The sequence below is a fragment of the Osmerus eperlanus genome, chromosome 1, assembly GCF_963692335.1.
Source record: "Osmerus eperlanus chromosome 1, fOsmEpe2.1, whole genome shotgun sequence".
NCBI lineage: Eukaryota > Metazoa > Chordata > Actinopteri > Osmeriformes > Osmeridae > Osmerus > Osmerus eperlanus.
The window spans coordinates 9,804,533-9,831,544 of record NC_085018.1 but is presented as its reverse complement, the minus strand read 5'-3'; the positions used below and the strand labels follow the sequence as shown (position 1 = coordinate 9,831,544).

At 45.1% G+C, this 27,012-nt stretch overlaps 1 protein-coding gene across 2 annotated transcripts; it reads right to left on the bottom strand.

Moving 5' to 3' along the window:
• Positions 1-892: 892 nt before the first annotated feature.
• Positions 893-26,939, bottom strand: vdrb (vitamin D receptor b). 2 transcript variants are annotated; one of them, XM_062458145.1, is made up of 11 exons: positions 26,440-26,939; positions 26,124-26,204; positions 24,310-24,520; positions 11,411-11,558; positions 10,534-10,664; positions 8,742-8,938; positions 7,350-7,449; positions 6,343-6,526; positions 4,228-4,379; positions 2,490-2,606; positions 893-1,204 (listed from the first exon to the last, which is right to left on the bottom strand). In XM_062458145.1, the coding sequence occupies exons 4-11, from the start codon at positions 11,554-11,556 to the stop codon at positions 951-953; spliced, it is 1,281 nt and encodes a 426-aa protein (XP_062314129.1). In that variant the 5' UTR covers positions 11,557-11,558; positions 24,310-24,520; positions 26,124-26,204; positions 26,440-26,939; the 3' UTR covers positions 893-950. The 2 variants fall into 2 exon arrangements, with proteins under 2 accessions (XP_062314129.1, XP_062314121.1); XM_062458137.1 differs by lacking the exon at positions 24,310-24,520 and having other exon boundaries at positions 894-1,204; positions 26,440-26,938.
• Between the last annotated feature and the right edge of the window lie 73 nt (positions 26,940-27,012).

The following is a 27,012-nucleotide window of genomic DNA, read 5'->3' as shown; positions in this document are numbered from 1 at the left end:
AGCTAGGGCATGACAACTTTGCATAAGAAGCCATTTTGTGGGTACGGTAGATTGGAAGGTTTGAAATAGTAGTTGATGATACCTTTGGCAACAAGGTGAAGGGCATTTGTTTGTAAACCTACTGCCCTTGAGGGAAGCGGTTGAACAGAGAAACCCGAGAAAGTAAAGAATGTGACAGAAAATAATAGGCACGGTTTTTGCACCAATAACATCGGAATAGTGACTGTATGAACCAGGTACCGTATCACAAAGCGTTTGTGAATACAGGAAAACAAACAAAAGTGATCAGAGGTAGGTCCAACTCAATGGCTAACTGTATGAGTGTGAGTGAGTGAGTGTCCTGTGCCTTTCCTGTGATTGGTGTTTGCTGCACATACACTGTCATGCAGAAAAGCACACGTACTGTGGTCTGCTGCACATAAGACGCAATACTGGTGGCTTGTCTCTTTAAATACAGACATAAGCGCTATGTCAAATATCTATAGGCTGAAGGTCTATGTATGTATGTATGTATGTATGTATGTATGTATGTATGTATGTATGTATGTATGTATGTATGTATGTATGGTTATAACAGTATGTAGGTTCCCTTGTTTGTGTTTACATCATCCTTATTTCTGCCATTCATCGGTGACTCTCGATCCAGCCCGGGACCCTCGACTTCAATCCCAAAACATGCACAAACGCACACAGACACAAATCTCCGCCTTTCTCCTCTACCCAATTCTTCGTCACCGCTCTCCACATTCCGCCCATCCCGTAACCCCTTCACCTCTTGACCACCGCCCATCCCCCCTTCCTCTACCCCCACCCACACCTCCTCCTCGCCAGGGATTTGGTCAACTTTTTTCCTGTCACGGTTCTCCCATCTCTCCAAAAGGTGACAGGGCGGGGGGGGGGGCGTGGGGAAGGGGGGCGTCGCGTGCGCGGGGGGGGGAGGGGCTTGGCGTTTAGGACACCTCGCTGCCGAACACCTCCAGGACCAGCGGGGTGAGCTGCATGCTGTGCTCCGGCTGGAAGGACAGCGAGCGGTACTGCTTGGAGTGCTCCTCGTTCAGGCTGCGCAGGTCGGCCAGCTTCTGGATCATCTTGGCGTAGAGGAGCCGCCCGTCGGGGTGGTGCAGCCGGATGTAGGCCTGGAGGGTCTCCGACAGGCGGTCCTGGAGGTTCTCCACGCGGGCGTGGTCCTGGACCCCCGGGCGGTCTGTGGGGAGGGAGAGAGGGTGAGCAGGGAGCATTGCGGTTCACCGTTCAGTGAGTTGGACCACTTTAGATGGCTTTAGTTTCGTGGGTCTCTTGACCCGTGCGAGACAGGCTGTCGATACGGATCACGTGTGCTTGTATTTGCGAAGACTCCTGGAAGTATAGGGTTAATTGGCATTGCAGATGGTCGCTTATTTGTTCAAATCAGCTGATGAATACTGCAGCCAGCCTATCTATATAGATTCAAATCAAATCAAAATGTATTTGTATAGCCCTTTTTACAAGCAATGTCACAGAGGGCTTCACATACGCCCATAGAACTGCCCCTCAAGGATTGCAGTTAACAAAATGATTCATTGGTTTGTTATTGCTCGTTTCAATTGGATTCCATTTCATTTCCACAGCCAATGTTGTACCAAGAAGTGGGTTTTGTACACATGTTAATATGTAAACAGGGCCAGACAGAAACGTATTCCACTGGAATTTCTCCATCTTATATCTTATGTAAACGTGCCCATTAGATGGATTCCAGGCTGCGTGTTGGAAGGGGTGAAGCCATCTCTCTTCTCGGCACGCATGTGGACATTTGCATCCGCTTCCACAAGCTTTCACGTTTGCCTGCACATTCCTAAAATGGAACACGCAAGAGGGTATGCATAATGTATAAGCTTTTCGGTCAATGCGAGCTGCACAGTTGTAATCTGTACAATAACAAAAAGCTAGCGCGCGCCATTCTAGACCTGCAGCGCCTTCTTAGAGACGGTTTCAAGTACTGACACAAAAAAATGGGAGATTGGAAGTTTCGAAGAGTAGAAGTCGATCCCTTGGACGACAAGGAGAAGGGCATACACCCCCGAAGCTCAAGATGGGCACGTTAACAACAGCATGCAATTAAACAATTCTTGAGGTGCGTTTTGGCACGTGAGCGCCACACGAAGGCCTATGCGCTGAGGCAATAAGTGGGTCGTGATTGAGATGGTCACACGTCATGCGGTCACACGGCCGCATGCATGTACTCAGCTTCACAAAGTGGGCCAAAAAATAAAATAAAACAATGTACACGTTCCATCCATGAACAAGCCTTTCCTAAAGGGACTGGGTAAGGTAGCAGGCAAACGCATTCACCTACAACTGCCATTGGAGGGGAAAGGAAAGAATGCAGATTCATGCACACGTCCATACGCACAAACCATTTCCTAAGGGACAGTCAGTGGGTGGGTGGCGATGCGTGCACACACACACACAGACACACACACACATTTATACACACACGTGGAGGGAGGTACCTGGGGACAGCAGACAGATGGCCATGAGCAGCACGTGTTCCTCCTCGTGAAGGTTGAGGTTCTTCAGGCCCACCTGGAACTTCACCAGTGGCTCCAGCAGCTCCAGCGTGTGGCCGGCTATGGAGGAAACCCCAGGGGACCAGTTAGCTTCCCACTGTTAATCATTCAAAAGCGTTCCTTTTTCTTTTAAAAAAAGGTAAAACCCTGGGGCTCTAGTTTTTGTTGTTGTTGTGTGGTTTGGATCTTATGAGTCAGGCTACAGTAGGGCTGTCGATATTCAACCATTCTTGGAATAGGTAAGAAAACGAACATTTAATTGCTAAATGAATATGACAATCATAATAACGTTACAATTATTTAAATGTGTGACTACAAGCTACGCAGAAGAGGTCGAGAGCCCGGACGACTTGGGACGAGTCGCAGTAGCAGAGACCTCACGAAAAGGCAGGCCTTTTCAGGGAGACGTTGATGCTCCGCAACAAGAGATGATGACTTTCCTCACCTTGCACAGCTAGCACAGAGATCTCTGAGCATTCTCCGCACTTTTTTTCCGAGAAGAACGGGCCTTTTCCTCCGCTGAGAACATTGTGACTTAAAAACACCTTAGCACTCGTTTCTAACCAAGTAGATCGACTTGTGTTTTGAACAATTTTGCTTTGTTTTCTAAGTCAATATACTTCAAAACAAAGGGTTAGCCACCTCAGCAATTGTTTTAATCACTGTCAGTCAAGGATTTTTGTAAAAAAAACCTTCAGTTTAATGTTATCATACCCACTTGTGTTACCTTCTTTTGCCATTCTACATGCCTCATTGCTCCCCCCTGTGGACGAACCATGTACAACAGAAGTTGCCCAAATAATATGTTGGTCGTGCACATTAACTACGCATTTGAAGCCAATATATGAAAAAAATATTTGAACGTCTCATTTTTTGGAATACAATAATTAAATGCGACTTTGTTTGGTTCCAGTTGACAACCCCAGAATACAATGTGTTGAGCAGCATCGGTCTGAATGTAGATATCAAATGGATTTACACGTAATTGAGTTGGGACTGGCTGACAGCCAATGATTGTGTAAAGGGAAGGGGGCTACTGGACTACAGAAATCAAAAAGGTATGGAGGGGTCTAGGGCAGTGACCTTTTGTGACAGCCAATTGACACTTATTTACAGAGTGTGGAAGGACACCACTGGAGCTTAATTGGTATCAGCTACCCTCCAGGAGACACCAAGTGTCCCAGGCTATCTCACATGGACATGGTTGCTATGCAGCCTGGGCTCTGTGGAGCAGTTAGAGGGTTGTCTTTAAAAAAAAAAAACATGTCTTAAGTGTCTGCGATTACTTCTCAATCAAGAGACGGGCGGGGCTGTTTGGGAGGCGTATGAAAATCTTGCCCTTGGGCTCTGCTGCAGATGTGTCAAACTGGTTTTGCAGCCCGTTTACTGCATTAGCGTACGTGTGGCATCTTCCTCTAGGGTTGAGTAGTGTGTGTGTGTGTGTGGGTGTGCGTGCGTATCCAAGCATACATATTAGTATTGATCTATTCTACAGTTGTGGCCCAAAACATTGGCACCCTTGCACTTGAGCATTGTAAAGAAAATGTCCAGTCAACATTTTGCAGTGGAACCCAAAAGTCATGTCTTGGTGGACAAATGTAAAGCTTTCCAAAACACAGCTGGAATGTCAGTCACTGCAGGGGACACAGCAGACAGCATGTGGGCTACGGCGGCCACCCACCTTTAGTGACGTCGTTGACACAGTACTTGAAGTCAGGGCCTCCACAGCTCCAGGACATGTCCTCCAGGTTGAAGGACTGGTTGGAGCGCAGCATGATCACCTCGATGGCGCTGGACTTGAGGAGGGCGATCTGGTCATCTGCCGTCAAATCTCTGGTAGGAGAGAAAACAGGAAGTGAGCCTTGGATTTGTTTTGCTGTAATTAATCATGAATACATTTTTTAGACCACTCAAGGTGGTCTAAGAAATTGACCTCAAATGTTATTGCGAATGCCATTTCAAGGCATGTCGTTGGTTGATGGAGCTTTTTTTTCATAATTTAGGTCTTGAGGCTTCTAGGTTGACTATTCTAAGTAGTGTAGTAGTATTCTGAGAAGTGTCAGACAGCCCCATTTAAATATGCTGTAAAGTGGAATTGAAAATGAAAACACAGAAGAATGTGTTGTTAACTACCCATCCAAATTCGAATGAAATAAAACACAAGTACAAATCAGCAGTCTTCTCTGCTTGAGACTGGGGGAGCTGAAGCTCCGCCCCCTCAAATTTATTGAATTTAGCAACAACAGCAACACTAGCTAAATCAATTGCAGATATCAGAACAGACCTACCTGCAGTCTCTGAGTGTTTTATGTGTTAATTACTTTGTCTTTGCATCGTACCAGCTGAGTAACAGAATGCAACCGTCTGTGATCTGACGTAGATAGGTCGCTGTGACGTAGATATAGGTTGGGTTTTTGCCCCCCCTATACAAAACCTGAGCTGAAAACGGGAGAGAAACTGTTCAACGGTCTAACTCCACATTTCTGTGTGACAAAGTTTTTGCGCTTTGCTTTCAGGAACTCATTTCACACGTATATAATTTACTGAGAAGCAAATCATGGCATTTGCTTTACAGCATCTTTAAGGGATTCAGAAAACACTACTGGTGTCTGCATGTCTGTGGAATCTTGCGTGTAGTTGTCTGGTTAAACGTGCGTCTCTTACGTTGTGTCGGTCGGTTAGTTTTAAAGTGGTTTCAAAGCTTGGAAACCAGATCGTAGGTAAACAAACATTCCAGAGCTAATCCAGAGGGGGCCTCCCGCAACGGGAATGGTAACATTCAGGAGCAACTGGTCTCTGCTCGTTTGGACTTTGAGTTAACTTTCTGACACTGAGTGAGTGATCATCCCTGTCAACAAACGATGCAATAAAGGGGGGGGGGGGGGGGGGGGGGGGGGCACCTTGCAAAACAGATGCCTTGTTCCGCTCACTTAAACGATAACAATAAACGACAATGAAAAGCTGAAGGTTTTGTCCATAATATCGTTATAAATGTCACGTTTGTCAAGTTTCATGTTTGAATGTGTGTGTGCGCGCACGTGAGTGTTTGTGCCTGTCTAGGTGGAATTCAGAACTGCTTTGAAGAAGTCTAGACTCCAAGACTGACTCAATTAGCACCAAAAGAAAATAATATTACATTACTTGTTTCGCATTCTACCTCGAAGTGGTAGACTGCCAACAGGAAATCATTAGCAAGCTAAAGGACCTTGAGTGATGTACGTCATCGCTCTGACCACCCTCCATCTGAAGAGGGGCAACATGCACATATATGGGGGAGCTTCCAATGGTTACCATGACGATTGAGAGACAAGTCAACGCCTAGGACGGCTAAAGGTTACAGTACTTATGGTAATATGTAAAATTACACGATCTTTGCATATCCACGTGTGACAATTGAAAGTCTAAAAATACTTTGTGTGAAGGCGTTTGGGGTCTTTATCGTGATTGTTACATGTGACGAGGGGAAGACAGAAGCGGTGATTCTGTCTATGGGTTATGTCTTAGTCGCTGCACTACTGGAAGCAACAAAGTCATTTTAAAAAGTTGCTTTGGATAAAAGCATCTACTAAACAAATGTATTAGCATGATTAATATTATGATTTTATTATTTTTATTATTCATTTGTATTATTTATTGTTATTGTTATTATATACTATTTATATTTGGAATATATATACATATTAGCAATATTAAAACACCCAGGCACATGGGAAATCCAAATACAAAACATAGATTAAAAACACGAACGGACGAAAGGACCAAAGCACACTCGTGCATGTGGCCTCGGATGACATACCTGAAGCCCGGTATCATCTTGGCAAAGCCGATGACCTTCTGGATGCTGTAGCTGACAAGGTCGGCGAGGTGGGGCAGCATGGAGAGGCGCGAGCCTTCCTCCTCGTTGGACTCCGGCCCGCCGCCCTGCTCCTGGTACATCATCAGCAGGTTACTGAAGTTCATCAGCTTGGTGTCCACCGACTCTGTGGAAAGAGCAAGAAGGAGGGGGGGAGTGGGGGGGGGGGGGTTGAAAAACATGTCACACCGAATGAAAACATGCATGCCCTTCTGCTGTTAACTCCACTGACTGGGGTGTGGGTGGAGAGAGCGAGAGGGAGGGGAAGACATTAGGAAAAGTAAAAGAGTGAGCGAAAAGGGAAACACAGAGAAAGGGGAGCGGGACCGAAAAAAGATAACATCCGTCCACTTCTAGGAAATTCGCCTCCGGCTCTGTAGACGGGCAGTGAAATGAAGGCAAGCATATTGACGGGAGGAGAGATGGAGAGGTTGGGGAGTTGAGAGCTAGTTAAGTAAAAAAATAAAAATAAAATAAAACACACTGCAGGAACATGTACCCGCGCAAACACTTGCTGGCAATTAGTGCCTCCACAAAAAGAGCAGCCTGTTCCGGGGCAGAGAAGACACGAGAAGAAAAACAAGTGAGGTGAGGCAAGAGTGACTGCGCAGACCTGCGCTATTCCTCAAACAACATATGAATCATACGCGCTTAACACGGCCACCGTGTGCCGAATGGAAGCACCTGGCTGTGAGGCCTCATCCTTGAGGTGTTTTCGGCCAATTAAAAGCGGATGCATTAACGGTCGAGTGTTTACTACTCTCAGGGGGCTAACTGGGGGAGGTCCACCGAAAGCCCATCGGGATTCTGGGTAAACCAGCGTGGTGGGCTAACGCAATAACACACGCCACACAGGACATCGCAACCACTTCCTCTTTGGTGCTCTCTGCGCCTGTTACCTTTCATTTCCGGACAGTGTGTGTGTGTGTGTGAGAGAGAGTGTGTGTTACCTGGAGAGTGACTGAAAGAGTCCGAGGAGGCGTCGGACAGAGAGTGGAGAGAGGCGGCTCTACTGGCGCTGCGTGTCACTGGACCCTCACGTACCGGAGGCTGTGGGGGAAAAAAACATTCAGTATCTCACGAGAGACACACACACTCTTCACGCAAACCTATTAAAAGTATTTGCTCACAAAATTGGATTTTAATTGAATATAGATAGGCAGGAGTTCAACGTTTGTAAGTGCATACCCATGCATTCTGAAAAAAATATGTTGGTGGTTGTGTAACAAGAGACTGTTGACGCCTAAGTGGATGAGTTCAGAATCTAGGAGTTGAGTACAAAACTGGAGGAGACAATGACCATGTAGGTCAGAGGACAGAGGGAGCACCGTGGGTGAAGGTGTGGCAGCCTCCAAGCCTTCGTTTCTGTCCCTCCCTCCCTCCTTCCCTCCCTCCCTATCTATCTCTCCCACCCCATCTCTCTCGATCGCTCCCTCCCTCCCTTTATTTCTCTCTCTCCCTCTCCTTCCCTATAGCTGGTTGTGAACGTCATGTGACACCGACTCAGGAGGTTTTAAAGAAGGCCCAGACCCAAGTCCCACCCTCTCCCTGCTCCCGAGAAACCAGATCTCTTCTGTTTGCTTACACATTTTCTAGCGCTACACATGAACACACGCAGCGGTGCTGCTTAAATAGACTTCAGGGTAGGGCTGCACGATTATGGCCTAAATGATAATCACGATTATTTTGATCAATATTGAGATCACGATTAATTATCGTGATTATTTGTTGATTTTAAACAAAACAAATGTTATTGTCACATGGGCTAATTATAACTGCTTTAACATCCATATTGTGCTACATTCCTGCTTATGTACAAATATGTGCATCAAAATAAAATAGGTCCTCTTATTCACCAAAATTCAGTGCATCTCCTTAAAGAATAAATACAAATAAAGAAAACAATGAAGGAAATGTAGCAAAACTTCAATAGGGCACTATTTTCAATTTTACATTGTGTAAATATATTTTAGGAATCAAAAATAAATAAATACATTTATACGGAGCGTTCCAAAAACTGAATGACGCATTTTAAATATCGCTCGATCACGCAAATTCGATCGTGGAAAGCCAAAATCGTGATCGTGATTAAAATTTGATTAATTGCGCAGCCCTACTTCAGAGTTTTACTGGACATTGCTAGTAACCATGAGGTCTCCCTTACTTGTGTTGATTAGAAAGCTGACCCCCTTAATGTAACGGAATAGGGACAGTGCCTGACAGAGCAAGGGGGGGAAGGGGAGGGGTGGGGAGAGCACCAGCGTGTGTGTGACGAGAGAGTGACGGGTCTCAGAGCGCCCGGGGGCCGTGTGAGGGGGGGCGCCTCCAGGACGAGGACCCACCCGGAAGCGGTTGAAGTCGGAGTAGGAGTCGTCGTAGGTCTTGTGGTGGGCCTCCACCAGCGAGGCGATGACCTGGCTCTGCTCCTCCGTCAGCCGGGGCTTCTGGGCCTCGCGCTGCGCCTCGCGCTGCGCCTCCTCGTCCTTCCTCCGCTGGATCAGGTCCTTCTTCCTCTGCACCTCCTCGTCCGTCAGGATGACTGGGGGGGGGGGGGGGGAGTAGGGGGAGAGAGAGGGGGAGGTGAGGTAGAGAGGGGGGAGAGAGGAGGGGCAGGAGGTAGAGAGAGGAGGTAAAAAAGAGGAGGGGGGGGGGGGGAGAGTAATAAGGATGATTAAAGAAGAAGAGGCAAAAAGAGAAAGCTGAGAAAGCAGAAATAAAGATGGTTAAAGGAAGGAAAACCTTGTGGGGCGCCCCGGTGGCTCACCGGCTAAGTACACGTACCACATGGAGGGCCGAGGACTGACTGCAGCGGCCTGGGTTCAAAACCAACCCAGGCAGCATGCCATCCCCACTCTCTCTCTCCCCTGCCTTTACTGTCCTATACAGTCACGATAAAAATATGAAAAGTATATTGAATCTTTAAAAAAAAAAAATACAAAAATGTGGGTGATGGAGAGAGAGACACACACAGATACACACACTGACACCGAAAGAAAAACTGTGGCTGCAAAGCCTGGACAGAGAAGACGGAAGGAGTGGCGACATCAATGAAAGGTCGACAGGAAAGAGACTAGGAGCAAACTGGTGTAAAGAGAGGGTGAACGACGCCGACTTCACATCGTCCTCTTTCACAGGGAGCCGTCAGGGCTGCCAACATGGGGACGTTAACAGCGAGGGCCACCGTGAATGAGTTTGTGTTCATACGTGTGTGTGTGTGTGTGAGAACATCATGTGTATGTAGCCATACTTGCGTGTATCCGTGTGTTCTGTGAAAGGGAGACATCCAGACGTGCACACGGTGCCTGATGTGTGTGCGCATGCCCATGTTGGTGTGCGAGTGACGCCGTCTCTGTGGTCCAACGTGACAGGGCTGCACACATGAAGCGGCTTGTTGTTGCAGGGTGGTGTGTGTGTGCGTGCGTGTGTGGTGGTGGGGGGTAAGTTAAACAGACCCCCGTCGAGCTTACGAACAACACGGCGCATTGTCTAGGCGCTCTCCCCGTTCCCTCCGTAGTTGTTCTAGCGGACTGAATTAGCTCACACGCCTCCCTTCCCTTCGCCCCCCCTCCCCCGCCCCCCAATCTCTCTCTCTCTCTCTCTCTCTCTCTCTCTCATGTTGTTGTCCTCATCCACAGTAGCGTTAAGTGCAGTTCCGCCAGTCCGTACGGTCGACGTGGGAGCGAGCCGCGTCATTCTCCAAGAATTAGCAGGGAGGATGGAGGGGGGGCCAAGTGTGTGTGTGGCGACACTATCAGGCATTGTCCTCGACTACAAAACGAGAACAGCAATATATGAATGATGTGTGGGGGTGGGTGGGGGTGTTCATACAAACAGGGTGCTTGCAGAAGCCATGTAGAGAGGGGGGGAGGGGGGGGGCATGCATACAGAACATAAAAGCCCATGTCTAAAGTTCAGAAGTGGTGCATGTTGTACACACACACACAGATAAAAGACACAGTGTCTGTGGTCGCACAAACCAACATTCTAACCATGGTAACAAGGGGTCAACGGTCGCGCTCCAAGCGTTGCATCATGTTTCCGGAAGGAGGGGATGTGTGTGAGTGCTACCCTGACGGTTGGGCGGGGGGGGGGGGGGGGGGGGGGGTTCATCTCAACAACAAACACGGTACTCACACTCCTTCATCATGCCGATGTCCACGCAGCGCTTGAGCCGGCAGGCCTGGCAGTGGCGCCGGTTGTCCTTGGTGATGGTGCAGCTGCCATTGAAGGGGCAGGTGAAGCTGGCTTTTCGCTTCATGCTCCGTCTGGGAGGAGGAAGGGGGGGGGGTCGCGGTTATGTATCGATTGTGTACGTGTACCTGAGAGAACTGTGTGTGTGTGTGTGTGTCTGTGAGAAACAGCATATGCATGTGTGTGCCCACGGCTGTAAGTCTATTCCAAACCGCTCCGGGCCAGAGTTGAACAGGTGTAAGGTTCGGTCGCCTCAACACTCGTGGAACGCAAACTTGTAGTGGCGATCTAACGGTATGAACACACCCTTCGACTCTACTCTGAATCACGGTCACACGCACAAACATGGAGACCTGCCAGTACGGGGGTTCAGAGAGGTGCAGAGAAGCCACACGGAGCATCGTAATGGACAAGACACAAAACTCGCTTACGAAAAGAGCTGGCCGAAAACACAAAACACCACACGCAACCAAAATACGATAACTGCGAGCAAAGTTCACTCGAGGAGCAGCTGTGAGATAAGGGACAAGATGGGTAAACATCCAACTTTTTCATTTTTTTTATCCATGGATCTTTAAAAAGGTCATGGCTCTGCAGTGTAGACAGTTATGGTACGCGGTTGTCATGTGCAAGCGTGGATGGGCGTGCATCTCGAGGACAAAAACGAGCAACAGCGTACGGGGGCTTGTGCGGCCTAGGTAACTTTAGGCGGCTCGAATGACACGCGGGCGCGCGGGTTCGCATTGCAAATGCTACTGGATACATGATATGCATGACGGTGTGTGTGTGTGTGTGCACATGCGTGCGTTTGAAACCACACCTGAAAAAGCCCTTGCAGCCCTCGCAAGTCATGGCGTTGAAGTGGAAGCCGGTGGCCTTGTCCCCACATACCCCGCAGATGCGAGGGGCGTTCCTGTCAAACTCATCAGGGGCCAGAGTTGAGGTGCTCACAGCCGTAGACTCCATCACTGGAGAGTGGGAAGAAAGAGAGAATGATAGAGAGAAAGGAAAAAGCGAGACGGGGGGACGAGAGAGAGAAAAAGATTGATTAGTGGCCATTAACCAGCATAGCACACATCCTTGCTCAAAATCTTAAAATCCACACAGTAAGCAACTATAGACGGCCTCATCTTTGCATCCTTGTGAGACAATTGATCTGAGCTGGGAAGCCAACTCAGATTTTGCTGCATTCCTCCAGGGGGGGAAATGTCAAAACATCCCACCCAAGGTCAAATGTACTGCTGTATTTGCGTCAGCATTTGCTTGTCAAACTCCTCAACGGCAGTTGGAAATTTCAAGTTCTCCGTCGAGGGGTTGGGTCTTGGAACACTATCCCTAAAAGTAAAATGGAAAAACACTTTCTCCAGCCCAAAATGGTGGGGAACATTTGATTGCACAGTGTGGCAAGTTTCTATTTCACTTAAGAGCTCCACGGGGGGAAAGAAAAGCATGTTGCAAGGGTAGCATCCCTACAAACAAACAATCTCTATCCTCCCTTTCAAAGCCCCCTTCCGGATCTTTTGTCATGAGAGGAGACGGATAGATATTAGGGGGCGCGAAGGAGGTAGGTGACAAGTCCGATATCAGCATGAACAAACTCACAAATCACGAGCGACGGTGTAAAGAGCTGAGCTGAATAATTAAAAACACTTTGACAGACCTATCCATCAACGGCTGCAAAGTAACTAAGCCAGTCCAGCCCGAGGCTTGAAAAACAAAAGTGTTATGTAAATAGTAGAAGATCTAGACTATTCTTTAGTTGAGATTCTCTTAACAGGTTATTAAAACCAGTAATATAATTAAGAGTGGCTTGCCAACAGTAAATCACCACTCCATTAAGCTGTGAATTGTACTATCAGAAATATTCTAGGTAAACAAGTTCTGGGTAAAACTACATTGACAATGTAGGGCTAACATTACTCTCAACACAATAGCCTCAAATTAAGGGAGACGGTTAGCAGATGGCCTGTCCTACGCCAACTAGGGAGGCACTAAATATTGACTTGTAAACACTTCACAGACTGTTTTGATACAATGAACAGATGAAATGTGCCACGACAATTTGCCATGGTGCCGTACCACAGAGTGACAGATATGTTGGACAACCACACAGCACACCAACACAGTTGGATTCCTACTCATCATTACCGCAACATGACCACGGATCGTTTGAGTCGACACCGTCAAACAAAACTTAAGACAAACACACTCGAGGTACAAGAAACATTTGCAATTGAACAGCACCGGCTACAACATGAATTTGGGAGCATTGGGGCTTACTCGCGTCCAGAGAAGGTGTTGATGCCTCAGCCCCGCAACATTTCACAGTTCTCTTTTACAACGACTGACCAAGTAGTATGCTGTGGTGCATGCACAAAGGGTGTGGCCTTTGTCCCCTTATGTTTTCCTCAAGATCCTTATCGTTCCCACACATATCTTGTGACTTTCAACTTTTATTGGCCTCCATAAGGCTAACCTTTCCCCCACAGACTGCATAGACCTCACCTTCCATGCATGCAGAGGTACGCACACATGAAGGGTCAAAGGTCACCGAGAATAACAACAACCTGACTGAGCAACACGGAGGTAATTTCGAAGAGAAGTTAGGCAACTATGGAATGAGCCCATCAATCAGTGTTGAAAAGACATTAGCATAGTGCTGGGTCTAAATAACAACTTTGAGTGCTGATCTGTGACCACATTAAGATAAGGGTCCATATTTACTTTTAAATATGATTGCAATGTTGACTGTGTGTCATACGCACTGACAAAGAGGCTTAGATTACAATCAAGACATACAATCTGTTGATTAGAGTTGCCAAACTATGCATTAATTAGCCTAATTTGAGTGTGGCATTTTGAACTTGAATTCCTATCTAATCATATGAATCACCTAGCCTAACATGGCTTGTCACCAAAACAGGACATTCCCAATGCAAACAGGATGAAATGTGAAAATATTATTTTGTATACCAAGCTTCCCGTTTTCCTCCCAAGGTTGCAGGTTCTTCAATAACAATTTTCATGGGAAAATTGCTTAATTTTGGGACAACAAACACCATGTTCCCTCTTCCTGGTCTGTCTCACGTACAGTGCTGAGGGGAGGTCTTCCGGAGTCTAGCTGAGGTTTTGTATGGTTGCATTTGAACATTGTTTGGTGCAGCGATAACCCCACAAAATACAGAAATGGACACATTTAGACACTGCAAATTTGGCACATTTTTCACCACAACTCACGGCGCTCACTCATAAACATGAACCCACAGGCACTGACTTGAGCATGGCCACCAAATACTAAAACTCTGGTGTATTAATAATGCATTAGGCTATAAACCTATAGCCTAGCTGCTATTGCCAACCAGGGAAACTTAACGGACAGACCAGGTAGGTTGCTACCTCCTAATTTTCTCAGGCAATGCTGGTCAGGATGAGCTTGCATATCAAATCCCCCATAGCCATTTGAATAAAGTTGCATAAAGTTCACAATCAATCTTAGGGAGAACAACTAAAGTGTCATCACACTGTATTCACTTAGCAGAATACTTAATGCAATAATGAGTTTCCTGGTGTTCCCTTCCACATGTGCAACATTGTGATAGAAGTCCATGGGTGTGTTTTCACCTTACTTACACTTTGGTGTCAGTAAACCAAAGTTCACTGGTGACATCATTTTAAGCCTGCTTTTTTCCAAACAGATTCCAAGGACAACTTCCAGATGGATATGTGTAACAAACAGTCTTACTTACACCATACTTGAGATTGTATACAAGTCTTTGATCAACATTTCATAACACCGGAACCATGAACGTGGAGTATGTTGATTCTACTAGAGTATACGTTGTAATTGTATTACGTCTAGCCTACACCAAGAGCTTTCAAAACAAACACATTTTCAGCTAAAAATATATTAGAAAAAGAGACTTGGCTTCTTTTCGAGCGAGAACCAACAATCTTTATGGATTTGAATGTGCATTTCAATGTATCTACTGTTTAGACACTAAAGGTGAAGCTTAGCGATCTAAAAACACTATAGGCTGTCACAGAACCTATTTATTTGCCCATTTGCAACCATTTCAACATTAAATTATATTATGTTTCTGAAGAAGTACAATTCAATTAGAAAATGAAAAAGGATACAAAACCAAACTAATTCCTTACCATAGAATATATTCTACTATAACAACTGGATTGCTGTTTATCGAACAAATGGCCAGTAAGTGATTTGAAAAACAACCAATTAGCCTACAACAAGACAACAAAAATAACGAATCAAAATAAGTCTTCAAAGGTCAATCTTAAGAGAATTTAGTTATCAATGAATAAAAGAGCTTACTGTTTAGACACAATGATTCTGTTTTCAGCAATATACAGCGTATCCGGAAATGATTCGCAGCACTTCATTTTTTACACATTTTGATATATTACAGCCCTAATCCAAAATGGAATCAATTCATTTGTTTCCTCAATTCTACACACAATACCCCATAATGACAAAGTGGGAAAAAAAGTTAGTTTCGTTTTTTTGTTGTTGCAAAACTTAAGAATGAAAATATAACACAAGTATTTACAGTCTTTGCTCATTACTTTGTTGTAGCACCTTTGGCAGCAATTACAGCTTGAAGTCTTTTTGAGTATGATGATGCTGCAAGCTTGGCACACCTATATTTAGACAGTTTATCCCATGCTTCTTTGCAGGACCTCTCAAGCTCCATCAGGTAGGATGGGGAGCGTCGGTGGACGGCCATTTTCAGATCTCTGCAGAGACGTTCAATCGGGTTCAAGTCTGGGCTCTGGCTGGGCCACTCGAGGACATTCACAGAGTTGTCCCGAAGCCACTCCTTTGTTATCTTGTGTGCTTGGGGTCATTGTCCTGTTGGAAGATGAACCTTCGCCCCAGTCTGAGGTCCAGAGCACTCCGGAGCAGATTTTCATCAAGGAGGTCTCTGTACATCGTTTCATTCATCTTTTCCTCAATCCTGACTAGTCTCCCAGTTCCTGCCGCTGAAAAACATCCCCACAGCATGATGCTGCCACCACCATGCCTCACTGTAATGATGGTATTGGCCAGGTGATGATGATGCCTGGTTTCCTCCAGACACGAAGCTTGGCATTCAGGCCAAAGAGTTCAATCTTTGTTTCATCAGACCAGATAATTTTGTTTCTCATGGTCTGAGAGTCCTTCAGGTGCCCTTTGGCAAACTCCAGACGGGCTGTCATGTGCCTTTTTCCGAGGAGTGGCTTCCATCTGGTCACTCTACCACACAGGCCTGATTGGTGGAGTGCTGCAAAGATGGCTGTCCTTCTGGAAGGTTCTTCTGTCTTCACAGAGCAATGCTGGAGCTCTGTCAGAGTGACCATCGGGTTCTTGGTCACCTCCCTGACTAAGGCCCTTCTCCCCCGATCGCTCAGTTTGGCCAGGAGGCCAACTCTAAGAAGAGTCCTGGTGGTTCCAAACTTCTTCCATTTACAGATGATGGAGGCCACAGTGCTCATTGGGACCTTCAATGCTGCAGACATTTTTCTGTACCCTTCCCCAGATCTGTACCTTAATACAATCTTGTCTCAGAGGTCTACAGACAATTCCTTGGACTTTTTGGCTTGGCTTGTGCTCTGACATGCACGGTCAACTGTGGGACCTTATATGGACAGGTGTGTGCCTTTCCAAATCATGTCCAATCAACTGAATTTACCACATGTTCAGATGGCTGAGCGGTTAGGGAGTCGGACTATTAATCAGAAGGTTGTTGGTTTCGATTCCTGGCCGTGCCAAATGACATTGTGTCCTTGGGCAAGGCACTTCACCCTACTTGCCTCGGGAGAATGTCCCTGTACTTACTGTAAGTCGCTCTGGATAAGAGCTTCTGCTAAATGACTAAATGTAAATGTACATGTTGACTCCAATCAAGTTGTAGAAACATCCCAAGGATGATCAATTGTAACAGGATGCACTTGAGCAAAATTTTGAGCGTCATGGCAATGGCTGTGAATACTTATGTACATGTGATTGTCATTTATTTAATAGATTTGCGAAATAGATGTGTGTAGAATGTTTAGCTACAAATGTATTTAATAAATGTTAGAATATGGCTGTTACATAACATGTGGAAAAAGTGAAGCACTGTGAATACTTTCTGGATGCACTGTAATTATGACAAAAAATCCACTAGGTATCAAGTTGAATGATTCATAACATGCTTATATTCCCACCCCCATGTTGCACATATGCAATCACAAAATCCACAAACTAATGCAAAGTGACTTGTACTTTGATCCTTAGTTCAAGGATAAGGAGATAAACACACGATGCAGTTTGAAGGAGATAAACATGCCTCCAGTCCATCCAAAGTAAAATAGGCAAACGAGCAACAACATCAATGTGTAAATAAATACAGTATCATAAAGATATAAGTGTGTGGAAAAACAATTTACATTTAGTTAATAATTTTTTGTAATATGACAGGATCGATTATTCCACATCATGCCATCTGGCCTCTTGAATGTCACTGAAAGGAACGGAAAGTAGCACAAATGGTACTAGACCTGCACCTGAATCTCGGCCAAGAAGCTGCAGTAGGAGGCCCAATATGGAACTTACAATCATATATAAAGTCTGTCAATAATGGCACTGAGAATAGTTTCCATTAAAGTGTCAATATACTGATGGTTGAAACAAATGTAACCGAAAAGTAGGTGACCAGTACGTGGTCTCAAGAACCCACTGTTATGACCAAATTGTAAAAAAATAAAAATGAATTGCATGTCTAACATACCCCCGCACCATAATTTAATTTCTGTGTTTACCCAGAGATAACTCAAAAACGTTAAAACCATGTTTGAACATCAGCTGTGTTGGTTCTAGGTAAACGAAGGAAAAGTGTATAGAATCAATCTTTTTCATTGCTATGACCAAAGTTTTATGAATATGCCTCGTTTTGCAACCGTGGTGAAAGTGGTAATGTGTACATCTGTTATTTCATAGCCCAGTGGTTTGAGTCACGAGGGGCTTGCTGAAAGTGAAGTTAAAGGCCGTCTCTGGGTAAAACAATGTTGCTAACTGTGGCCACTTCTGGCTTGAGGCGGTATTGCCTTTAGAGGAAGAACTGAAAGCTCTGCAGTTGAGGTGTTTGGGCTCCACATTTACCATGGATTAGTCACATTAGATTTTCTGAAGGGCAGGACATTTTAGGATTATTGGTACCTCAGGGCAGAACTTGTATTTGTAAGTGTTGAGCTCTTGAGGAAAACAAAACAAGGAGATTCGGAAGCAAGAACCACCAAGCTCTGAGCTGGCAAAAAAAATTAAAATAAATACCAAACCCTTTAGGCTTGTGTTGATGTAAGAGTTGCCTGTGCAATCATCAATACTGACACCTAAACCAAAATTTAAAAACACTTGATGGGGCGATAAGATACATGCGCTCAAATGGCATTTGTTTTGCAAAATAGACAGTGTGAAGGACACGTCGTTTTTGTTTTTAGCCCAATTGGATGATGTCACCAACGGCAAGTGGGCAGAAGTGAGGCGGTAGCAACCCAGAATTTGTAAGTTTCTTAGCAACAGTTTACCTCAGTTTAACATTGCAGATGGATACATTACGTAAACATCTTTGCCTACTCTGGTGTGTGGTTTGGCCATGCTTGGAGTACCGGTTCTGCTAGAACAGCATCAAGGACCTCTGCTGCACCACTGTCAGGGAGAACTTCAAATCCATTGAGGAAGGGATCATTGACACTTACAAGTTGGAATAAGAATACCATCATGGCTACCGCTCAGTATTTTAGAGGGACATGAAACAGGAGCTCATTTACACTTTAGTTGAAATAATAGAACGGCAAGATAATTCAGACACTACAAAGCAACAATACACTACTACAAAGCAGCTTAGAGATTTAAGCTACTTCAGCACCAATGCACAGAACTACCTGAAGCTGTTCTCTATTCAGACCAAACATGGATGTACCAATCACCATTGTCACGGTAGTGTGTGTGTGTGTGTGTGTGTGTGTGTGTGTGTGTGTGTGCGCGTGTGGGTGTGCGTGTGCAAAATAGAAAGGAGTTCTGAGCAGGACTCAGGCCTAATAATTGACTGGAATCTTGTGAACATGTTTTCTACATTCTTCCTTTAATAAAGATTCTAGTGCATTACCAATGCAATGTTTCTCTTAGCTCTCATTGTGTGTGTGACATTATGGGATTTTTGGACCAATTCCAAATCACGGTTTGACACTGGCTTTTGCTAGTTGTAGAGGAAAAAGGCCATTTAGTAGCCAAAACAATACTTCAGTCGATTAGTAGACCACTGTGAGCTTATGATCATCTCAATTAGCAAATCTCTCACCAACCTACTTAGCTAAAAGCCTGACACCAAAACGTCAATAAAGCGAGACATGCAGTTCTGCACAACATTATGACAGGAATAAATTAAACTGATGTGCAAAAACAACAACACATTCACACCTCCTATGGTTCAATAGCAACATTAAAAAAAGATAATGCGTTGAAGGTTTTTCAGGTAACGTCTAGTGTTTCAGGTAACGTCTAGTGTTTCAATTACACTTCACAGCAGACACAGCCGTCCACTGGTGCCCTCTGATTTGTCTCTTGCTGGTAACGCCCTGGGAGAGAAGTACTGACTTCTGGGTACAGTGAGACTGAGGCTTGTGTAGGAAAGAATGAGAAAGCGAGGGAGAAAATGGGAGAAAAAGAACAAAAGGCAACAAATGGAGGCAGAAACCAGTAACTTAGTGAGAGACAGTGAATTTGAAGACAAAGCAAAAGGTAGAGTCAGAAGAAAATAGAGACGATTATGATACTGGGATGGCAGAAGTGAGGAGGAAGAGATAGATACGGACAGCATGCAGGAGAGCAAGAGGTGGAAAGAGAGGGAGGGGTGACGTTCGGAGTGTCACAAAGCCCCAGTGTGCCTGCTGTGGATATGAGAGCTGGAGAGAGACCAGAGAGAGAGAGAGAGACCAGAGAGAGAGGAGAAAAGAGGGAAAGCAAGGGGAAAACGACAGACAGAATGAGGAAAGCAGTATCCCAAAGAGGAGCAGTCAAGACAAACTGTTTTTGTATTTTTCAAACGGCAGCTAAAAATACTCGCTACCGCCGACCAGTTAAAACTACAATTTAAAAATAAACCGACATCTAAACCTGACAACCGTTCCTCGAAAGATCTATCAATGGAAACTCGTCATATATATATTCCGATAATATTTAATATATCTAAATATATTCCTCCATTACAAATACCAACAAGGGGTTTTCAAGGGGCCCTTTTCCTCTGTCATCAGTCGAATCAAGCTGAAGGTGTGTCACATGTTCCTGCAGCAGAGCGCAGCAGTGGTCATGTGTGTCTGCGTGCCTCCGACAGAATGTGTCTGATGTGTGTGATGTTGATGGAGCGTTAAGGAGGCGCCCCCCTTTTCTTTCTTTTTTTCACACCCTGGCCAATCCGGTCATTGTGGAGATTGACTGTACAGGAAGCCCGATGTAGGGCAGAGGGGGGCCTGCGAGAGGCAGCGTGGACATGGGGTGAGCGACAGCCCCCCTCCCCCCCACCCAACTATGACTCATCGGGTCAAAAGGTCAGGGCGATGACACAATAGGACTCCAGTACAGGCTTCTGGTTGGCTATGGCTGGGGGTAGGGATGTAAAGAACATAATGACCCAAAATTTCGCCTAAATAGGCTTAACCTGAAAATTGACAAAAGAACGTTGTCATGTAGCGACCCGGAGTACAGGTCCCCTGACAGCTGTGAGGTCGGGCCAGTTTGCCGTCTTGCCTTTTAATCAGGGACTGAATGATTCTTGAGTGCGTGAAATTCAATCGCTACCCAATCAATGACACTAATGGATTAATGAAGAATCAGAGAGCAGTTGAAAGCCAGCAGAACCGTCATGTCTTCGAGAGCAAGAGTTCTGCCAGCAAATAATAAAGGAATTAAAGCTGCAGTTGAGGCAGGGATGAACAAGTTAGGAGGTCTGCAGTAATTACGTGCTATGTCATAAACCGGACTCAGACTTTGCCATTAAATCTACAAAATACCAAATCTCAACTATGTTTAGAAAGAGTCTGATGTCAGCAAACTAGTCAAGGGTATAAAAAAAATGAATAAAATAAAAAATAAAATAAAAACCTTAGCATGTGACAGTGCATGTGTGACTAATCTATTCCTCTCGTGGTGTATTCCTTTTAAACTATTTAAATAACATGTCTCCTAACCAGGGCAGAGGACTGTGTGTAGCTGGAGGCAGGCTGGGGCGCTACAGACCGGTGCTTCTGGAAAAAAAGAGCTCTCTTAATAATCTTGAGGAAAAAAAACTCTAAGTGAACAGAAATAGATACTGGCGAATCCGTGCTTGTAAACATACACAACTGAGGCTACATTAATGTCCCCGAGCTAGAGAGCAGTTGGCACATGCTCATCACGTGAAACACTGCGCGTGTTGTGTTCGTTTGAGGCAAACCTTCAGCCGTCTCTCTGCAAATATTGAAACAAATATTTGTCGAAGTGCTACCGATACTTATGTAGCTTAACTATGATCCTGAATTATTTAGTATTGCTAAATAATTTGGACTAGAATTTGTCCTACATTATTTACCCGCAGGTGAAGCTCCAGCTTTGGACCAAAAGACATGCAGTAATCAACATAGGTCTGCAATGTCCTAACTGTAACAGGCACTCTTCGTGACTGTCACACCCACTTAGGTGGCATGATAGTCATAATACTCTCCTAATCACCAGCAAATCTAAAGTAACAAGTTTTAGGCTGACTGAGTCACTTTATTTGTAACCTAAGACACTTATAAGTAGCCGATATCTTGGACGAGGAAAATGTACTCTTTATTACAGATAGACTAATAACCTTGTGGAAAAAGGCATGGACATGGGTACGTATATTGCGTTCTAGGTCTAATATTCCATGCTTTATCAGTATGAGAGGTAATGCAAGGTATTCAATGTTCAAAGCACTGATTAGATTCCACGACATGCTTAGGCGCTATAATGTCAATGATTCAAAATGTCTGATGAGGTTCGGCATGAAACCAATGTGTCAGTCCCAGGTTGCAGTACATGTTCTGTTCATGGCCACTTTGTTTTTGAACAAGGAGCTACAAGAAATTCAAATAGAACAAACGTTTTAAGAAGGCAAACAGACTTTAGGATGAGCCTACCTTTATATTCCTCTGATAACCATGTACATAACCCTGATCTGCAAACGATTTGATCGGCCTCGTAAAGGTCAAATCTTAAATTGAGCTTTTTCAAGTTAACAGCCTTTTTACAAAGGGAAAGGTTGGTGCTGTAGTAGAAATATTATTGTTGTTCACTGTGCCTGGTAGCCGAGTTGTGATCACTTTGCACTGTACCTAGTAAATACACATCATCCCTTGACTCTGACAACTGAGATACTGTTAGAACTATTCCCTTCTGATACTTGATCTTCTGCTGTACTGCACTATTTGTATGTTGCCTTGGATAAAAGCATCTCCTAAATGAATCAAAAGTAGCTTAACCCTTGTGTTATCTTCGGGTCATTCTGACCCATCAGTCATTGTGACCCACCGTCGTATTGCGACAAATTTACCTCATACAAAAACAAAGTGAAGCATTTTCTTTTAACTGTCGGGCTGTCTCAGACCCCCCACATTGGAATGGTTAAAAGAAAATTATTTGTATTTGTTTTTGTATTGGGTAAAATTGGGTAAACACAACGATGGTTCGTTATGAACCTTTGGGTCATGTGACCCGAAGGCAGCACGAGGGTTAAATGTAGAATGTAGGTCTGCGCCAATGGTTAAAACTTCCACAAATGTCAAAATAAAGTGAGTCTAAAACGTATCGGGCACTCGGTAAACCTGATGAAGCGCTGATAGCTGGCACATAGGTAAAGAGCGACTGCGGTAAAGGCTGTTAAAGATGGGGGAGGAGAAGCAAGAAAGGATAAAGGCAGGACTTCAAGTATGATCATTTACTTTAACTGCTTGCAGACACGCAGGAAAGGAACACAAAGGGGGGGGGGGGGGGGGGGGGGACTCCAGCATCACGTCTCAAGAATGCCAGCAATGAGCCTCCAGACCACATCCCAACACACAAGAGTTGGAGCCCGAATCACATCCAGACCTATAACGACTCTGGAAAAAAACAGGAGGACATCGTCTGAACGCGAGGGATAGGGCCTTCTCGGACAGCCCAATGAGCATACCCCGTCTCACGTCACATGACGCCATCCCTGAAACCGCTCCCCACTGCCAATATTTTCCAGAAAAGGGTTTGGGGGGGGGGGGGGGGGGAGAAAGAAAGAGTGAGGAGGAGGAGAAAACACAAGGCGAGGTGTTTTACTGCATACCTCTGGCTGGGTCACTACGAGTACAGAAGAGACGTAAAACAAATCAGACCTGAAATGACCCAGGTTGTAGCAAGAACTGGGCTCATGGAAATACACTAGGCTGGCAATTCACAAAAACTAACGACAAGGACGCACACAAAGGCTTACAGAGAAACAGACGGCGAGAGAAGTAAGGGAAGGAGAGACAAGCAAGTTTACGAGGCGAGGAAAAAGGTGGGGAGGCCAGGCGGGAGAGTTGGCAAGTACAAAAAGGTGAGGTTAGGCCCAAAACGAAGAAAGTACCTACCGAAAAACATTATTATTATTTATTTTTTTAAGTGACCACCTATGGCTAAAAATGCAAACACGAAATACTAAGAAATACAGTTGAAAAAGACAAAAGGGTGGGTGGGGGGGGGGGGGGGGGGAACCACTGAACACCAAAGCAGATATGCATACAGCTTACAGGCGATCTGTGCAGGCTAGTCCAATCCTGTCCACTCCTCATCCATCGCGCTCTTTTCTACATTCACACTCAGGGAGCATGCTTGCTCCAGCAGCAGCACATGACGAGGTGACCTATGCCCCACACAGGATGGTCTTAACTGGGGTGTGTGTGTGTGTGTGTGTGTGTGTGTAGATGGGGGGGGGGGGGGGGGGCATGTCCCGTGGCCGAGCCGATGGTCTATTCGACACTCCCCCTACCCTGTCCAGGCCCCAGCGTCCGCAAGGAGTGCGAGAAAGAGGCAGCGACGGCAGTGCTACCCCCTTACACTGGGCCCCTCGCTGGACTCCGGAGAGGAGGGAAAGAGAGACGAGGCAGGGAAAGGCCCTGCTAACACACGCACGCACGCACGCGCGCACACACACACACACACAGGCAGTCCTGTCTCTGCAGACTTCAACGAAGATTGAGTGCATTTGGACACACACACACAAACGCGCGCAAACACACCACACAGGCAGACACACGGGCACTCACATGCACACACACACAAACTGAGCAAACCAGCTCCGACTGGACCGGAGAGACAACAGATACGGGGTGTAAAACCCCTCAGCTCATAGTTGCATAATACGTACATCTAGAACTAGACTATTTTTGTCTGGGTACAACATTCTAAAGTCAACTATGAACCACGTCAATTAAACCTTTAAGACAAATGTAATAATGTACTAAATTTTCAGTCATTTGAATACTAAATTACACCTCAATTACTTTTTCCTGTCGCTACCACCATTTTATGAACGCTCCAAAGTGACCAAACCATACCAAGCTGGCTGCTGTCTCCCTGAACTGAGAGGATGATTCTTCCAAGAAGACTTTGTTCTACATGACCACATCTCTTCAAACACACACACACACACATTCAACAAACATTACCTGTGACGGGTTCAGTCGGGGCACTATCAACCCATGGGACGTAAAAGTGAAGTCCACTCTGACGAAGCTAACGTTACACTTCATTAGCCTCCCCAACAAGTGAACACGTGTGGCAGGCAGTGCACACGTCGCCTCTGCAAACACGGGCAGGAGAGGAGGGGAGCCTGCCTGGTCAGACGCAGTGGTCTCTCTGCCCGATCTACGGCTCGCCCTACATGTGAGGGGAAGCAACCAATTACCAGAGTCACGGGGCTATACTGTTTCGTGACTGGCTATACTGTTCCATGAAAGGAGGCTGAACTATACCGTGAGCTATAGCGAAGGTCTACCTTTATAAACAGCCTGCTATTGTTGGGAGAGCGGACAGAGAAACGCTGTGTGAATATAAGTGCATCTCTTACTCCTGGAATCCCGTCAAAAGGCTGTCCTACGCTTGGTACGAATGTACAGCTTTAACTGAAAAGGGGTTATGAGGGACTTATCACTTGTTATTGAAATTACTTGGGTGACCAGTCTTGGGAGTTGGGAAAGGCCAAATGAAAAGGCACAAATAGTAGCAGGCTTGACAGAAAACCCTTGCCGGTGTCACAGTCTCTTATAATGGCAAAACGAAGGGTCCAAAATCAACATGCTAAGCCACTCTCCCAGCCCCTGGCAGCGTGTGGGTGTTTCCCCATCTGCTGGATTTCTATGGGTTTAGGTGTGTAAGCAATACAGCTAATGTTCCCCTGTGGGCTTTGAAAAACCAAGTAGTCACAAGCATATTGCTTACTTTCTTCCGTTCTGTCCCTTCAGATGTTGGGCTTTTCAAGGAACTGGGGGGATGGAGGATGTTTTATAACTGGTCCCAGTGAGAGCCAGCCCCCGTTCTACCCATTTTGTATCACCAGACCGGTGAAGAAACCTACATTCGTTCTTCTGACCTACAAAACATAACAAAAATGGCAGCCCTTTGCCTTACTTCCCTCGTCTCCTGTGCCACACCATGGCGGGTAAGTTTGTGATTGACCGTGTGTGTGAGTGAGTGAGTGAGTGAGAGTATAAGAGGTTGTGTAAATGAACCTATGCATGGTCAGATAATCTTATTACACAGACATATCAGAACTGCACGTTCCACAACAAGAGTGCTTAACTGAACTGTTGCCTTTTAAGTAAATCAGTTGAAAAGGAGGAGCACTATGTGCTTTCTCTACTTCAGTATTTAATCATATACTTGTAATGTGTCTGATGATAGCAGACTAATGCATAGATTGTGACATACAGATCCACTCTACAGTCTAAAGGGAAGGTGATTCTATACAGGTGCATCAAGTAAATACCAACAATTGCTTACTTTTTAAATGAACTTTCTTGAATTGAACATTGTATTTAGTGTATGTAACATTGCATTAACACAACTATATGAAGTGATACATCAAGAAAATGGGTATAGTCAAATAAACATTGCAAACACTGGTCTTGTATGATGATAATGTTGCAACATTAAGCAGAAACGCAATACATGGATCAATGCATATTGTTTTCACATCATCATTCATTAACCCCCGATTAAGGCATGCTTTTTTTAACGGGACAGTGTAGGCCAGTTGGCTCATAGATTGGCAATTCTTATGACTGATATATAATCACAATCAACAATTAGAATCCAACCATTTGAATTAATCATTTTGGATATTTGGAAAAAGATATAGGCTAGGCCTACTTTACTTAATGATGGAGTATAAGGACAATCTTTTACAAATATGTTTAATATTAAAATCATTCTAAAAGATAATAAAGTTTCTTATGCGTTGTGAAAGTTTAAGGAACCTTACCTGAGATTTTGGCATACGCTGTAGGTTGGGGGGTAAGACTTTCACACCTTTCTTCTACACCAATTGTACCAATTGTTAATCCTGTAAACAAAAATGTATGCATCATGCACCGAACATTGTTAGTTTTACTGCAACATACAACCGTCACCACCTTAAAACCTCTACTAGGGGGGAAATCTGCTCAATTTTAAACTAAATGCAGGTTGTTCTGACGTTAAACGTAATTTAAGTACACCGTAACATTCGTAACATTGCGTTTGTTTTGAGAGGTAAAGTTTCAGCTTTCGCATTCCTTTTGTGCATGCGACTTTCATACCTGAGTACAACTTTTCCCATGAAGACCAACTTGCTCTAAATCCTTTAATATTCGTCGTCAATATGTTGCAAAGTATTTGCCGTCCATCTTGAGTTGTAAATGTAGCCAAGACCAGGAAAGACTGCGTAGAAGAAAACTCCGCATGGGATGGACTCAACAGAACCGTCAAAAAACGCCCTTTCGAAGGTTCCAAATGTTGGCTGGAGACCTGGTAGCTAGCGTGGCTAGCAGCCTGCTTAACCCTGAATTGTGGTGTCAAGTTAAGGCAACGTATTAACCATTTTCGAACCAAAGGCGACTGAAATCAAACGATCGCGCTTAACGAAAACGAATGTTCCGGAGCTACAACATCACGGCATGCATTTAGGGGCGCAAAACATTAGGATTTACGATAGTCCGACGACAAATATTCCCTGACCAGACCCTAAATAGATGACCATTACTTTTTATGCCCCGCCTCTGGACCTCCAAAGAATGGGAGTATTTCTCCAGCCCCTCCAATAACCAATCACATGTGAAATGGACGTGTTTCCCGTGCTTTGGTTGGTGACATTTCATCCCAGCCTATTTTTG